Here is a 17,659-nt window from a genome sequence, read left to right on the forward strand (position 1 = left end):
TCCCCTCTGTTAGGGTGGAGACGGCAGTGCTCTCCACAACCAGAAAGCATGTTCTCTGCTTTTCCTGCTTTTGCTTGTGGGTTGACTGTGAATGTATGTGCTCAGCTGTATGTGTGGGAGTTTTGTTCAGGAGGACACAGTGAGTGGAGAGTTTAGTTTAGTGAAAACACCATTCTTACAGTGTTACAACAGTGCTTGTTCTGCTTCAGATTAACCCAATGTTGATTTTTTTTTTTTTTCAATTTTTTTTCATATACTGTAAATATGTGATCCTGGAGCACAAAACTATAGGTAGCAAGGGTATATTTGTAGCAATAACCAACAATACATTGTATGGGTCAAAATTATAGATTTTTCTTTTATGCCAAAAATCATTAGTATATTAAGTAAATATCATGTTTCATGAAGATATTTGATAAATGTCCTACCGTAAATATATCAAAACTTAATTTTTGATTAGTAATGTGCCTTACTAAGGACTTAATTTGGACAACTTTAAATGCAACTTTCTAAATATTTAGATTTTTTGGCACCCTCAGATTCCAGATTTTCAAATAGCCTAGTTGTATCTCAGCCAAATATTGTCCTTTCCTAACAAACCCCAATAAGTTTGCATCCATTTAATAATTTGAATTAAAATTATAATTTATTATAATTTATATTGCATTATTACTGTTTTATAATGTACAATACTGAGATGCAGTTAATTGCCACTATTTGCAATAAGTAGTATAAACAGCAGACAATCAGTCATTTTAACATAGAGTAAATAGAATATATAGCTATTTGCACTTAGTGTAAATGTCATCTATTGCTAAGAAACTATGTTATTTTCACTTAGTGTAAATAGCATTCAATTGCTATTTACACTTAGTGTAAATACAGTAGCATATATTGCTATTTGCATTTAGTGTCAGTAGTCTCTATTGCTATTTACATTTAATGCAAATAGTCACTGCCTTATTTTAAAATATATTAAAACAGAAAATTGTTATTTTAAATTTTAATAACATTTCACAATATTACTTTTTTTTTACTTCTTAATCAAATAAATGCAGCCTTGATGAACATAGACTTAAAAAATCATTAAAAATCTTTGAAAAGCTGATCCTAAACTCTTGAATGGTAGTGAATGTCATTTTTATTTTGCCTTTTGAAATTTATTTGTCAATTTATATGTAATGTCATTTTTAATTTTATAGTTTTCTGTACTTTTATATCTTTTATATCTCTGTATGTGCCATAAAATTGCAAGCTGTGGCCATGTTACATGAGTAAGCAGAAAAATGGACCAGGCTTTTTGCATACAGGCAAAACACTTGTTCTGCTAGACTAGCCATGTAATGATAGTCAGACAGTGAGTTAGTGTTTAGCTCCTTTAGCTCAGCTCTCTCCCACACACATTTATCTGCATTCCTCTGCACCACAAATCATATGCATCCACTATGTTTCATTGCCCATAACATATCCGATTGATTTTGCTTATTTTAAAGGAATAGTTCACCCAAAAATGAGAATTTTGTCATCATTTACTCACCCTCATGTTGTTCCAAACCTGTATAAGTTTCTTTCTTATGCTGAGCACAAAAGAAAATATTTTGAAGAATTTTAAATATCAAACAGTTGTTGGTCCCCATTGACTTCCATAGTAGGGAAAGAAATACTGTGGTAGTCAGTGGGAGTCAAACAGCTGTTGGATTACCAGCATTCTTCAAAATATCTTCGTGTATGTTTAACAAAAGAATGAAACTCATAGAAACTGATAGCATATTTCCTTTTCCCGCTGTATGTCTTTGAGATATTGACATGGCAGAATAATAACACAGTGCTAAACATGGTAATAAAAATGGAAAGTTAAAGCTGTCATGTAAAAATAAATACTGTGTTTGAACCATGATGCACCTCTTACACAAACACACTCAATCTCACATACTGCACTTAAGTCTTGGTTAAACTTGGTTTTTCTTCAATTAAAAAAAAGCGTTGAAGGTAAAATCCAAAATAATAATATTGTGTTGAGTTTTGTATTGTTTTAGTCTTTCACTTCTAGATTTTAGACCATTGTGGCTTGACTGGTCACGTCTTTTATCCCAGTAAACTGACATATGACCTCCTCTCTTTGTGCATTTCTCATTTTTCCCCCTAGTTTCTAATAAGCACCATTTTGTGGATGGCGGACTGCTTTACCAATTCAGAATGAATTTCCGGCGGCGACGGCGGCTGATGGAGCTTTTGAACGAGCGTTGTCGCAGCATACCGGAGAACCACGACAGCCCCTTCTGTCTGCGCAAACAGGGCTCTGAGGGGGGAAACACCAGCTTCCTTTCAGGTTAGCCCACGATCATAAAGGAAATCTGCAGAATGCATGCACAACTGTGTTCATTACACCCAGTAGTTTGTGATATTGATTTTTAGATTAAGCAGACACAGCTATGGTCATTTACAGTGGCAGGTAGACAATGAACTTCTGGATGTGGTCTCATGCATTTTAATTTGCTGCTGATGCAGTGCACGGGTAGATAATGAAGATAGAACAACCAAAATCAATTTCAGCGTAATAAGGAAGTTGCTTAAAGGACAAATCTTGAGCACACATGTTGTGAAAAGAGTGAAAAACACTGCATTTATTTTGAAGTGTCATATTTGTGTACAAACATCTAATAAGCTAATTTAATAATAATGAATAATTAAAAGATAATAATAATTTTTAAATAATGCTTACAATTTTTTGTGAAACATATCTTTGTGATAAGTACTGTATGTTAGAGGTAAACATGTAAGGACAAGCAAGCCTAACATGCCCCTTTTGCCTCTGTTTGATCTTGTTATATTACATTTGAGTTATTTCGTCAGTATATTACTCAGCATTAGTCAGTATTATATATGTAACCTCAGTTTTTCAAACTGCTTCTGTTCTTTTAACTTTTGTTAATTATATTTACTAAAGTTCGATTCATGCTAGTATTATACTAGACAAAGCTAGAATGTAGCCCTTAATCATGTTGAATAATGAATTACAGTAAATGTAAACTCAGATTCAGTTTCAGGTCAAGTGTTTTTTCACATTGTTGGCCTGTGGATTCAGTATCACGCTGTCATGAGTCAGTAGAGGAAGTTAGCTCAGTGTGTCTTGGCACTGGGCCTCTCTGGTTCCTCTTCTCAGAGCTGAATAAAATATGAACTGTAATTTTTCATGTGTCTGTGGTGTGTGTACTATATGTATGATGTGTCTTTGTTTAAACATATGCAAGTGTGTAAATTCAAGTTTTATAACTGCCAATCAGGTTAGCACACAACACTTTTTCTTTTTTATTGCATGTTTTGATGGCAATATAATAAGTGTTTTTTTTTTCTGACAACAGTGCAGTTTGTTTATTAATTATTTGCTATTATTTATAATTTCACAATGATATTACGCAAAAAAAAAAAAAAATAAAATAAAATAAATAAAACAATGAAAAAACAATGATGAATAAAAATTATGATGGAATTATTTATTTATTTATTTTATAATTTATATTTATTTATTTATTTAATTATTTAGTTATATACTGAAATAAAAATGTTTAATTATATGATTAAATTTTAAATGAAGCATTTTCAATTGACCAGTGATTAGCCATTTGTTTAATTAATGTTTAAAAAAAAACTTACATTTCTAAGAATAAATAAACATGAAGTATGACTTTTATCAGTTTGAAAAGCTGATGATTTATATACATACACACACACACATATATATATATATATATATATATATATATATATAGACATTTTATATTCATTTAATTTTATTAATATATTATTATTTGTATTAACATTGATTTTTTTCGTCTTGTTTTAAGTAGCATTCCAAGTAAATCAAATACATTTTTTTTTTAATTATAAAAATGTGAAGAGTGGTAGTGTTAGTGTTTATCTATAATTTGCTCTATACACTCAGAAAAAAATGTACAAAATCTGTCACTGGGGCTGTACCTTTTCAGAAAGTAATTTTTTGTACTTTTTAGGTAAAAATATGTACACTTTAGGTACTGATATGTACCTTTAAAACACCAATATGGACCCTTCAGGTACAACAATATATCTTTTGAATAGGTAACATCTCAGAAGCATCTTTTAAACCATTTTTTTCTAAGTGTGTATATAGCTAGAAGTCTAATGTATGTCTATTTTGGTAGCTAGCTAACCATGTATGTGTGTTCGTGCGTGATGCTGTTTGCCATGCAATACATTTATGATAAAAGGAGCACACTGACAGATGTAAGGCCTCTGAACTGTTATTTCAGTTAGTAAATGCACACAAAACTGATGTTGACATACCATAACACTATCACCACTGCGCAAGCACTGTTTTGAGCTGGCAGAAGTGTTGCATGTGTATTTTAACTGATTTCTATTTTCTCTCTCACTTCCTCTTATATAGACTCTATCTAACCTTATTTCTGTCTTTCTCAATCTCCTTCCCCTCAGTAAGCCCCACTAAAGAGATAAAGGTGGTGTCAGCAGTACGGCGGAGCAGTATGAGCAGTAGTTGTGGCAGCAGCGGTTATTATAGCAGCAGCCCCACACTCAGCAGCAGCCCCCCTGTGCTCTGCAACCCAAAGTCTGGTAAGAAAAGCCCCCTTCTGTGCTCAAACATCCCACATACATCAACTAATTTGGGCATTTCAGCATAAAAAATGACACACATCATCTTTAAGTAAGCAAATCAGGTCAATTTTGATGTCTTGTTGTCTTTACATTTCTTAACCTTCAAGTTTACATTAGCAAACCAGTTAGCGTTAGCTTTTAGCACTTATTTTTACACCATCTCTGCTCTCTTTTTATGGTTAAATGAAAAGGCCTGACTTTTTATAGCACCAAAACAACGTGCATTTCTCAAGCCTCAGACGACTTGCTTAGATTCTATAAACCATGTGCTTCTCTTTGTGGGTTTTTAGATTTTTGAATGGCTAAGGATATAGATATAGATAATATAGATTTCTCTAAGTTTTGCTTGTGGTGTGTTACTGTTCCTTTAACAGAACATGCTATGTAGAGCGTGACGTGTATCTGCAGCAGATACAGTGGACGTCTACAGTCGTGGCCAAAAGTTTTGAGAATCACATAAATATTAGTTTTCAAAAAGTTTGCTGCTAAACTGCTTTTAGATCTTTGTTTCAGTTGTTTCTGTGATGTACTGAAATATAATTACAAGCACTTCATACGTTTCAAAGGCTTTTATCGACAATTACATGACATTTATGCAAAGAGTCAGTATTTGCAGTGTTGGCCCTTCTTTTTCAGGACCTCTGCAATTCGACTGGGCATGCTCTCTGGGCCAAATCCTGACTGATAGCAACCCATTCTTTCATAATAACTTCTTGGAGTTTGTCAGAATTAGTGGGTTTTTGTTTGTCCACCCGCCTCTTGAGGATTGACCACAAGTTATCAATGGGATTAAGATCTGGGGAGTTTCCAGGCCATGGACCCAAAATTTCAACATTCTGGTCCCCGAGCCACTTAGTTATCACTTTTGCCTTATGTCACGGTGCTCCATCGTGCTGGAAAATGCATTGTTCTTCACCAAACTGTTGTTGGATTGTTGGAAGAAGTTGCTGTTGGAGGGTGTTTTGATACCATTCTTTATTCATGGCTGTGTTTTTGGGCAGAATTGTGAGTGAGCCCACTCCCTTGGATGAGAAGCAACCCCACACATGAATGGTGTCAGGATGCTTTACTGTTGGCATGACACAGGACTGATGGTAGCGCTCACCTTTTCTTCTCCGGACAAGCCTTTTTCCAGATGCCCCAAACAATCAGAAAGGGGCTTCATCGGAGAATATGACTTCGCCCCAGTCCTCAGCAGTCCATTCACTATACTTTCTGCAGAAGATCAATCTGTCCCTGATGTTTTTTTTTTGGAGAGAAGTGGATTCTTTGCTGCCCTTCTTGACACCAGGCCATCTTCCAAAAGTCTTCGCCTCACGGTGCGTGCAGATGCGCTCACACCTGCCTGCTGCCATTCCTGAGCAAGCTCTGCACTGGTGGCACTCCAATCCCGCAGCTGAATCCTCTTTAGGAGACGATCCTGGCGCTTGCTGGACTTTCTTGGACGCCCTGAAGCCTTCTTTACAAGAATTGAACCTCTTTCCTTGAAGTTCTTGATGAACCTATAAATTGTTGATTTAGGTGCAATCTTAGTAGCCACAATATCCTTGCCTGTGAAGCCATTTTTATGCACTGCAATGATGGCTGCACGCGTTTCTTTGCAGGTCACCATGGTTAACAATGGAAGAACAATGATTTCAAGCATCACCCTCCTTTTAACATGTCAAGTCTGCCATTCTAAACCCAATCAGCCTGACATAATGATCTCCAGCCTTGTGCTCGTCAACATTCTCACCTGAGTTAACAAGATGATTACTGAAATGATCTCAGCAGGTCCTTTAATGACAGCAATGAAATGCAGTGGAAATGTTTTTTTGGGATTAAGCTAATTTTCATGGTAAAGAAGGACTATGCAATTCATCTGATCACTCTTCATAACATTCTGGAGTATATGCAAATTGCTATTATAAAAACTTAAGCAGCAACTTTTCCTATTTCCAATATTTATGTAATTCTCAAAACTTTTGGCCACGACTGTACTATGTTTCTAAAGAGCTCTGTGGGTGCTGGGTGGGTCAGAAGGTTGTGTGTTTGTGTGCTTTCAGGCCATAAAGCCACATCAGCCAGTTCTCCCTCTATTCTGTTTGGGCTTCCTCCACTGTAATTGTGCTTGTTGACAGTAATTCTAAGAGGCGTCGGCCGTGTAGTTCCCATAAACTTTTTCACCCCTCTGACAGAGATTCTCCTTGTTAACTTGTACCAGCAGAATAAGTTAACAAGATTATATTTAATGTAGTAGTTCACACGGTAGATAAAGAGTTCAGAATATCATTGGTATTATAACAGTGTGGTCACATTTACCATTGCTCTGTGAAATTTTGTGGGTGAAATCCAGTCATTTCAATAGAAATCTGCGGGAGTTTCAGATGAGGGCCAAAAGGTTCCCTACACAGATTTCGCTTGTTAGTCATGCACACTGGACACTTTGACCAACAGAAAGCTGGTTTGTTTTAAAAAGTGACTACTGTGTGAGCAATTCTAGACTATTGCTATTCAACAATGGACCTTTTTTTCCTGCAAAATATTACAGGAATTTCTCTAATATGGCCACACCTTAACTGTAAATTTACACATTAAAGCATTATATTTACACAAACACATTTAAAACTGAATGGCCGCCTGTAGTGGGAAATCTACTCACCCTCTGATAAAAGTTGATCTAGTTCACATATTTATATATTGGAGGGGACCTACCTGTTTAAAAAGCTGTTGTTCAGCAGTAGCTTATTAGGTTTACATTAAAATTTTATGAATTAAATGATTAAATTTTTTTGTAATATGTCTGTAAATGTTTATATCTCAATGGATACGTCGCCCTTTTAGGGGTATAAATCAAGATATAAATACATATAGATTCTGTGATTTTATGTCTTGTGTTTCAGAAAATCAAATCTTTTTGTAATCTTGAATTGTAATCAGAAAACTGCGTCAAAATAATTCAATAGAGTTTGGGGGTATGTAACCCTGGCGGTTATTTTTGGTATAGTGCCCAAACAAAATCTCACAAGAACCAATTTTTTTTGTGATATCAACTTCAAATTTGGAACATAATTTGGTTAGACACGTGGCTTTGATTTTATAGCTATTTTAGAGTGCAACATATTTTATAAAATATTTATTTTATATAAAATAAAATAAAAATTGTATACTACATTATCTTTACTGTAAACTTAAACTTCTATAACTTTTTTTTTCACTTTCTTTTTTCTGCTATGTGTCTTCTTTAAAAAGAGACCAACCATAGGTCTGTATTCCAAAGCATTTAGGAATTTCAACCATGTTGTAACAAGCATTGATAAACAAGTGTTGTGTTTTCAGTGAATTTATACCCCCAAAGGGGCGATGTTTCTTGGGGGATACAAACATTAAAATAAAAAATAAGAGTCAAGTTTTGGAAAAAAAAATCATGAAATTCTATTATTTGATTCCCAATAAGATGGAAATTATGAATAAATTAATTTTCTAATGTATCTTTATGGTTTTGCCCTTTTTAGAGTTAATAGCTGCATTAGTCTGCTATCAATGGCTGAAGCCTAAAATGACGTTGTGGATATACAACCTGACAAATGTTTTGAAATACATTATCTGAATAATGCCTTTAGATGTGGTAACCGTAGTATAAGTGTAATAATTTACTCTGGTCCATTGAATTATTAGTTGTGGCCACATTACCACATCTGGTGTGCATTATTTTCTAATAATTCAAGGGCCCATGGTCAGTTACTCCTTACATAATGTTTTCCTCCACCAAAGCTCCAAAATGTACTGTCAAAGTGGTATGGGTTTCAATTATAATACGCCATTTGACGCAAAACATGAGTGTGTTGATTGTTTGTCTTCAGTAGGCTTCTATATATAATATTTGTAATAGAAAATTTCTCCTTTTGTGCTCATCAAGATAAAAAGTCTTACAGCTTAAGAATGACTAAATGATGACATACTTTCCAGTTTTGGATGAGCAATCCCTTTTTTCTCTCATTATATTTAAGCTCCTCTCAGTGTGAGTGAATGCGTTAATCTTGATTACTTGATGATGCTTTCTATCACCAGCCAATAACAAATAAGTCTACGAAAAAAATAATCAGAACAGATTGTAACATGCATTTTCTCTTTAACTTTATCTTACTATATCTTGATCTGTTTTATCCAGCTGTAGCTCCCTTCTGAGTAAGTGTTTGTGTGTGGAGTAGTAAACTCTCTGACCCATAAAAACTCTCAGGGTGAGATCTTTGAACAGTAGTAGTACACGAGTAGTGTGCATGTGTGTGTGTGTGTGTGTGTGTGTGTGTTTGTATGAGAGAGTCTGGCAAGAACACATCGTCCCCTTAAGGAAAGGCAAGGAGCACAGCCAGCAGGCAGAGAGACAGAAGAACATTTTATACACACACAAACCCAGCGTTCTCCTCCTCCACCACCAAATTAGAACATTGGCCTCCATGGCGATCCAAGGCGTGCCTGAAGCATGCCTGCAATGAAGCATTCCACACCTCCCACATGACTCAGCTTTCACTTTACCACAGCACAGCTCCCGCTCCGGTACAGTGAGGCCCACCGTTAAAACCAGTCCCGCTTTTTGTCCAACAACAACACAGATCCAAAACACAATCTGTCATCAGAGCATTTAACGTTATAACATGTTGTACATTTTGAATTTATGAGGGAAATAGGCTGCTTTTCCAGATGTTGTGCTTAATGCTTGTGTGTTTTACACGAAACACCGGTGTGTAAGGAGACGAGAATGTTCTGGGTTTGGCAGGACTGTTGCATGCCTCTGATTGGTCAATTTGCTCATCCAATCCTGGTATTACTGCGCTCTCCTCCCAAAATTGGATAAGAACAAAATGAAAAAATTAATAAAGTGAGAAACAGTCAGGCCTGATGCATCTACTTATACACTTTTTGTTGGTATATCTCTCTCTCTCTCTCTCTCTCTCTCTCTCTCACACACACACACACACACACACACATAATCCTTTTTCCCTACATTGGCAGGATGTGGCATTGTGTATGAAAGGTTTCAGGCATGTACAGAATGACTTTAAAAGGGAAATGGACAGTTCATAGTTAAGAAAATACATGGCCTTGTAATCCCTATATGCACGTATACAGATAATATTACGAAACACTGAAGCCAAACACTTGTCCTTGTTTACTCACCTTAATATCATTCTTAGTTTGTATGCTTTTTTTTTCCAGTGTTTATTTTTTTCAGTGTAAACACAAGAATACAAATATTAACACAAGCCTTTTTATACAATGGCCATTCATAGTGATCTTGTCTGTCAAGACTCAAAATTGACAAATACACACATAATTAGTCTGTATTAAAGTTAACTTTAATTAAGTGTTTGGAATAATACGTTTTTTTAGAGAACTATTCGTTATAGACACTACCTTATTTGCTATTTGCAATGTCCTTGTTACTACTATAAATTGGGCTCTGATCAGCCAATCAGGATCCAGTCATAGCTGTGCAGTTGGATCTTGGATTGTGACCAAGTGGTTCAGGGTTTGACTCACTTATTACATTAGTGATGAAGAGATCAGGCTGATTTGAAACTCTTGTGCTAAAGGAGACCATCATTATCAACCTCATTATTTCATTAAACACAAACCTTCAGTGCTCCATTACAGCTTAATTACTCTCTCTCTCTCTCTCCCTCTCTCTCTCTCTCTCTCTCTCTCTGTGTGTCTCTGAAGAAGCACATGTTGTGTTTCAGGATGTCTTTGTGTCGACTTTTTAAATGAGGGATTATGGACTGCAGTATACTGTATGTAATGTGAGGAGTAAAGTAATAAACCAGTAGTGAATCAAACTCAGTGTTGTTGCAGTGAATAGATAAACATGATTCTTTTATACCATGTGTTAAATAGTCACATGATTTACTGTCTAGAGTTCATGACTGAGGAACATTGTGTGTATATTATTTACAGTGCTGAAGAGACAAGTGAGCCCAGAGGAACTTCAGACTCCTGGTGGACCTTACATAAAGAAGACATTCACAGTAAGTCACTCTCACACACACTCACGCACACACCCACCCACCCACACACACACACACACACTCCTGCCAAACGTGCTCAGACTCCAAGCTCAAATTGCATAATTTACTATGCAAAATCCAAGAGCAATTTAGGAGACTTTGACATTTGATACTCTGTCATCAGCTGCCATATACCTTACTGTGTGTTGTCATGTACTACATGCTTCTTGTCATGCATTTTGAATAAACTGCATTCACTAATAATGACGTTTAAAATCCATGCTGAATGCAATTGCACAACACAAACATTTGAATCATATTGCTCCACAACTCCAATACCACCATCTGAATAGAAGTTTTAGAATGACCAAATATATATACAGAATATACAAGTATATGGCACGGTAAAAAGATAAAAATCAGCTAAAATAAATCAATATATTTGACATTATGCAAGTATGTGTAATGCTTGTAAGCAAAGTAAAGTAAAATGGATTTCTCAGTGTATGACCTAGAACTTAATAAGTTAATATGTATGGATGTATGTGTTTGCAGATTGTGGGAGATGCAGTGGGCTGGGGATTCGTGGTGAGAGGAAGTAAACCCTGCCACATCCAGGCAGTAGACCCCGGCGGACCCGCTGCAGCAGCGGGAATGAAGGTACAGTAGTCATACTGCAAAAGGAAATTTGTTATAATGAAAAAACAGTATGTCTCATTCTAAAGGAATGCACTAATATTGAAATTTTGACCGAACCAATAAGCCAATAATTATTTTCAATTTCTGGCCAATAACCAATAAATGGACACAACCCACTATAATGGCTCTTAAAGGGATAGTTCATGCAAAAATGAAAATGTATTCACCCTTAGGGCATTCAAGATGTAGGTGACTTTCTTCAGTAAAACACAAATGATGATTTTTTGGTGAACCCCTCGGTCCTTGTTAATTCCTAATATGCAAGTCAATGGGTGCCGTCACTTTGAGAGTCGTGACGATAGGTTTAGGTATAACACAAAATGAACACCTCCGGCTTCTGACAATATATTGAGGTACATATGACAATATATATGCTTGAGGCTATGGATTACAGACAATAATGTTTTTGGCAAATTTTTTACAAGCAAAATCAAGTCATTTCAATAGCAATCCATGTAATTTTCACACAGATTTTCCAACAAGTTCAAGTAAAGGTCATGCAAATATGTCATGTTGGCCACCAGAAAGCTGCTTGGTTTTGAAGTTGACTTCTGTGTGAGCTGTGTTTCATAGATTGCTACACTATTGACAATAAACAGAGACTTTTTTCCTCCCAAATTTCACTAATGTGACCACACCTTCAGAGGGAAAGTGCTCTTGACAAAAATAATGCTTGTGAATCGTTAAGTTTTGCTATGTTACATTGCTATCCGTTTAAGGTAATGCTAGATTATGATCTAAGCGATACAGAGATAGAGATGATAGAGATCACAAAATACTGAAACTGAACTACACCAACCCACCCACAGTCATGTAGGTTTGACCTTAAGCATAGTACACTGAGCGGAGCAATCATAATGCACTTTGGTTGCTGATCTGAGTGCATTCTCCTCAAGAGCACTCAAAATATAGTCTGTATTCCAGATGTTTCTTTAAGCACATCCAGTCTAAAACACCTGATGGTAACTGTATGTGTGTGTGCGTCTAATTTACTGTAATGACAGATGGAATAATACCTGCCCTTCCTCCTTTTTAAACAGTGACCCTAATTTACAGCAATAATGAACCATTACAGTTATGCAACTTAAAAAAAAAAAAAAAAACACTACTCCCTCAGCGTCACTTCTAAATGCTCATTACATAAGGTCATGTTTGCATACTGAGTGAATACGCTTAGTCTGTTTTTGAGGTAAAGGCATTGTGCTATTTAAAGACAACCTTTTGAGCAGAGGCTGTAATGCTGCACCTGCCCTGCTTCCAGTGACATCTTTTTGTTGTAATGAACATTGTTGCGAACATAATGAATATATATATATGTGCTTAACAAATTTATTAGACCACCACCACCCAATGTAAGGTTTGTGCCACAGCTGTCTTAAACTGTGGCACAAACTTTACTAAACTTTTTTTTTTTTATGGATGTATTGTTAATTAGTGTTTTGTTAGGTTTCCTTTTATGTTGTTATGTTGTGATTGTGATACGTTGTATTTTGGGACCCCCTCGGAAACGAGATACATCTCAAGGGGTTAATTCTAATAAATAAATTCAAATCCTAAATTCAAACTAAAAGTATTGGTGATTACCAAAATCATTTTTATGTTTCTGTATTGATTGATCCACCAGTATGTGTACGGTCTTAAGTGTTTCTAATGCTAAAATATAATTATTGTTGTTATCCATGAATTTTTGAATTACAAAAGAACTTTTGAACATTTAAATTGTTAAACATCAGACCTGAAGAACAAAACTATATATATATATATATATATATATATACAAAACAATTTTATTATTGGGTGATTCAACACATAGATGTTTTACCAGCTAAGAAGATCAGCACTTTTAGTTTCATCCCCCTATCTGATGTGAGCAGAAGTATTGGGCCAGTGATCAGCTGTGTCCTGTTGCATTAATTCTTCAGATATTAAAAGCAGGGAATGTGTCTGTATCAGTTATATCCATTACTTCTGCATTCTTAGTCTTGCTTTCGATGGCAACACACAAACCAGGATAAAGACGAGGGAGCTGACTTTAAGAGAAAAGCAAGCAATTGGGATGCTAAAAGAAAAGAAGAAGTCAATTAGAGCTATACCAGAACAAAGGGCATGGAGCATAAAAGCTGTGAAAACGAACTCTAAAATACGTGTCTGTAAAATCAGCAACAACCTCCAGAAAGCTGGGGTGATGCTCTAAAAATCTACTGTCCTCAGGAGACTTTCACACAGAATTAAACAACAACACAGCTACACAGCAACATGCAAACTTCTGACCAGCACCAAAAATAGAAAGGCAAGATTAGAGTTTGCAAAAAAGCACAAAGGTGAGCCAGTAGATTTTTGGAACAGAGTTTTATGGAAAGATGAGACAAAGATTAACCTTTATCTAAATGATGGGAAAGAAAAAGTTTGGAGAAAAAGGGAAGTGCAAATGATCATAAGCATACAGCCTCAGCTGTAAAGCTTGGTGGAGGTGGTGTCATAGCATGTGCATGCATGGCTCTGGAACAGGCCCTCTCAAATTTAATGATGATTAAATGTATGATGACAGTAGCAGAATGAATTTGGAAGGGTACAAAACCATCTTGGCTACCAATATTCAAGAAAATGCCACCAGACTCATCAGAAAGCGCTTTAGATTGCATCAGGACAATGACCCAAAACACCCTGCCAGTTTAGTCAAGGGCTTTATCAGGGCAAAGAAATGTAAAGTCTTATATTGCCCAAACCAATCTCCAGATTTAAATCCGATTGAACATTAATTTCACCAGCTGAAGAGGAGACTAATGGCAGAAACTTCACAAAACAAGCAACATTTGGAAATGGCTGCATTAAAGGCTGGAGAAAGCATTTCAAAGCATAAGCCAAAGAGTCTGGTGATGTCTATGGGTTGCAGACTCAATGATGTGATGAATTTTTTTTTTTTTTCTGATTTTAGAAAAGGGAAAGAATTGTTAGTGTTTATTTTTATTATGTCTGACATTTAAAATAGTTTCTCTTATATTCTGTGAAGTTTTTGTTGTTACCATTGTGCTGAAAACTACAGCTTGTGGTTAGGTTACATAAAGGTAAAGACTATATTGTATGTTGCTTAATGAGCAATCACTTAATGCCATTAAAAAATAAATGGACATGCAAAATTAGCTTATTTTGAAGTGATATAAATAAACCCACCACTCCATTTACCAGTGAATTATATAAAAACTACTTGGGACAATTTAATTTTACAGATTCATGGTGTTTATGCTATAAATAATTAAGTTTCTATTAGTTGAACATTTTTTTATTGGAAGTTGTCATAACTAACCTAGTGTACAAATGGTGCCAAAACAGATGTTTTGAACACATGCTGATGATTAAGCAAGCTTTCCAAGTTGTTTATTTATCATTTGATGCTGATAACGGTAATGGTATGACTCATTTCTGATGGTAGTGCCATTACGGGTCTACCAGGAAGGACATAAAGGCCATTACGTTATTTATTTGCAGAACCTCTCCGAGGATTAATATAGCTGATTTTAAAAAGCACTCCTTTACTGTTCTCCTGAAAGGTGTAATTGTGCCATGTTACTTTACTGAGAAAAATTACGATCAGTTTATTGTGTCATATATGTGGTTTATATGCTCTATAATCATTATGTTGTGTTTCAGCACTTTTATGTCTTTATCAAAGTACAAAAAGGGTGTACCAAGTGTAACCTAACATAAACTGTTGTTGTTTTGCCTCATTTTCATCTCTAAAGGTGTGTCAGTTTGTGGTGGCAGTCAATGGAATGAATGTGCTGAATCTGGACTACAGGACTGTGAGCAGCCTCATCCTCACTGGCCCCAGAACAGTGGTCATGGAGGTCATGGAGGAAGCAGATTACTGAAGACAGCCGCTCTTTAGTGTTTCTGTTCTTCTCTCTTTCTATTTTCTCAAAGCTGGACTTTCTTCACTGAGTCAATGTTCTGTTTAATGGAATGTTCAGAGAAGTGAACTCTTGATTCCGTTCATCATTTTGATTCAAACCATTAGCATGACACTAATCCATGCTTTGGAATCCGTGCCTCCCATTGGCTCCTCATTGACTGTTACCGGTCCATGTCAGCTAAGGCTGTACCTGGACAGATTATATGGGAAAAGAAGCTGCCAAATATCATTTTTAGCAGAACCGTAGCATTTAAAACACTCTTGGTAGGTTTGCATAACCGATGCCAAACTAATATATGTGTGCCATTCAGGTGAGAGCATAATCCATGGCTCTTTTTCCACTGTTTCATCATTTAGAGTTTAGTCTGTGAGGTTTGGAGAGTAAAGGAATACATCATTGTATCAGGCATTTTATGACCTTAGTGTGGTTAGTTTAAAATAACTATTTTATAATTCCTGTCATGCTTTCCGGGAGTTAGTAAAATAATACATATTGATATATCCATCCGAATGCAGGGGACAACCAACAACAGCACTTACAGACTTCAGGTGAAACTTGAGAGTGAATGTTTCAAACGCTACGCACATCTAAAAGACGCTATTGTACTGTAACTCATGTCTTGTTTTAAAAGTATCTTGTGAAAGTAGTTTAAAGTTTCTGTCTTTTGTCTAAATGCCATCAAAAAGACAAGTAGTTACTTGTAAAATGCTAATATTATAGGAAAATATTGAAAATATCACTTTATAAGAGTTACGGCAGAAATATACTTTACACAAGTTTGTAAACACAGATGATTTAATAATAACGTGTATTATTATTATTCAGGAAAGTTGCTAGCTATCTTAGCGACTATCCATTTTGACAGAGGTTGATATGAAAGAGAAAAGTGATCATAAAACAATGCTAATTATAAATTGCAGTCACGGTCAGAGTCATTTCGGAAAAGAGTTTGTGTGTCTATACGAGTCTGCTTTCACATACTTGTGTAGAGTATTTTTCGGGACTTACTGTTTTAACTTTTAAACTTACTGCCATGAAAAATTTTGCATAGTCATGTAGTGTGTTTATAGAGTAAATCAGTCAATAAGACAAGTCTATGAATTCACTCACCAAATTATGTAACTAATACATTTGTAGTTCTATCTAAGGATTTATTAGACGAATTGGAAATATACAGTAGTGCTGTATATGCAGACTCCTACATGCATGTGTATTGTACAAAGCAGGCATCTGTGTAAGAATGAAGACATGTTATGACACAACATGATATCTATAATGTGCTCATCTTACATTCTTCTCTGTGGATTTTGAAATTTTTTATTTTATTTCTGCAGGTTGCTTATTATGCAATTGTACTCATTTGTATTGATGAGAATGACAAAAAACAGTCACATGATGATATTTTGTTCTTAATTGAATTAAGCTTGAATCTTCTGCCTTAATGACCTGTATTGTGCTGCTAATTCTCACGGCTGGTCACGTAACATCTGTAAAGTCCTATTTTAAAGATAGGTGAAGATTTTTGGGGTGATCATGACAATCAGCATCAGGGTAGTCTGCTAAATACTGGGCCAGATGTGTGCCACATCGTCCTCACTGCCGGGGAGTCTAAGCTAATCTAATAATCGTCTAGTTCTTCTGTCTTCTGTTCTGAAATAGAATGAAAAGAAAAGTTGCATTTAAAACAAGTTCAGTGCAGCTGAGTTCAACGCACATGTGTCTGTTTAAAGGGATAGTGGACTCAAAAATAAAAATGATGTCCTCATTTACTCACCCTTAAACAGTTCCAAACCTGTATGGGTTTCTTTCTTCTGTTGCACACAAAATAAAACATTTTGAAGAATGTTGGCAACCAAACAGTTGATGGAAGCCATTGAGTATGTCACTCAGTGGCTGTTCATGTTATTTATACAGGTTTGGAACAACTTAAGGGTGAGTAAATGTGATTTAATTTTTTTATTTTGGGGCAAACTATCCCAAGTAGTAAGCTCACGGTACCATAGAATTTTTGTGCAGCTCTAATTCATGATTAATATGTGTTTTGATTAATGTTTTATTAAACGTCTTAATTCCATTGAAAACTGTCTTTTGTGTCTTAAAACCACATAATTGCCCCCCCCCCCAAAAAAAAAAAATAAATAAAAAATAAATAAATAAATAATAATAATTTCAAATTACAGTTATATTAATATAAGATTCTCAATCTGTGACATTTTCAAGCAGAAATATGGATGCGACAGATTAGTGATAAAACTTAAATTACTGATTAATGTATCAAATGGTATTCATAACCAGTCCTGAGACAATAAAAACTTGGACGTATCTTCCCACATGCACTTTGTGTACAGCGATGACGTAATGCTGTTGACATCCTGAATTTTTTAGGTTTGCTAGCGCCACCTGTTGGTTAAC

General features: G+C 35.5%; 1 protein-coding gene across 1 annotated transcript in view; it reads left to right on the top strand.

The window, feature by feature from the left end:
• deptor (DEP domain containing MTOR-interacting protein) overlaps positions 1 to 17,328 on the top strand; it is a 42,703-nt gene extending 25,375 nt beyond the window's left edge. Inside the window, exons 6-10 of the mRNA XM_042740698.1 lie at positions 2,147 to 2,329; positions 4,474 to 4,611; positions 10,588 to 10,658; positions 11,193 to 11,297; positions 15,077 to 17,328. Of these exons, the coding sequence (XP_042596632.1) occupies positions 2,147 to 2,329; positions 4,474 to 4,611; positions 10,588 to 10,658; positions 11,193 to 11,297; positions 15,077 to 15,205 (626 nt within the window). The 3' untranslated portion in view covers positions 15,206 to 17,328. The remainder of the gene's footprint in view (positions 1 to 2,146; positions 2,330 to 4,473; positions 4,612 to 10,587; positions 10,659 to 11,192; positions 11,298 to 15,076) is intronic.
• Positions 17,329 to 17,659: the final 331 nt, after the last annotated feature.

Source organism: Cyprinus carpio, chromosome B16, assembly GCF_018340385.1.
Source record: "Cyprinus carpio isolate SPL01 chromosome B16, ASM1834038v1, whole genome shotgun sequence".
NCBI lineage: Eukaryota > Metazoa > Chordata > Actinopteri > Cypriniformes > Cyprinidae > Cyprinus > Cyprinus carpio.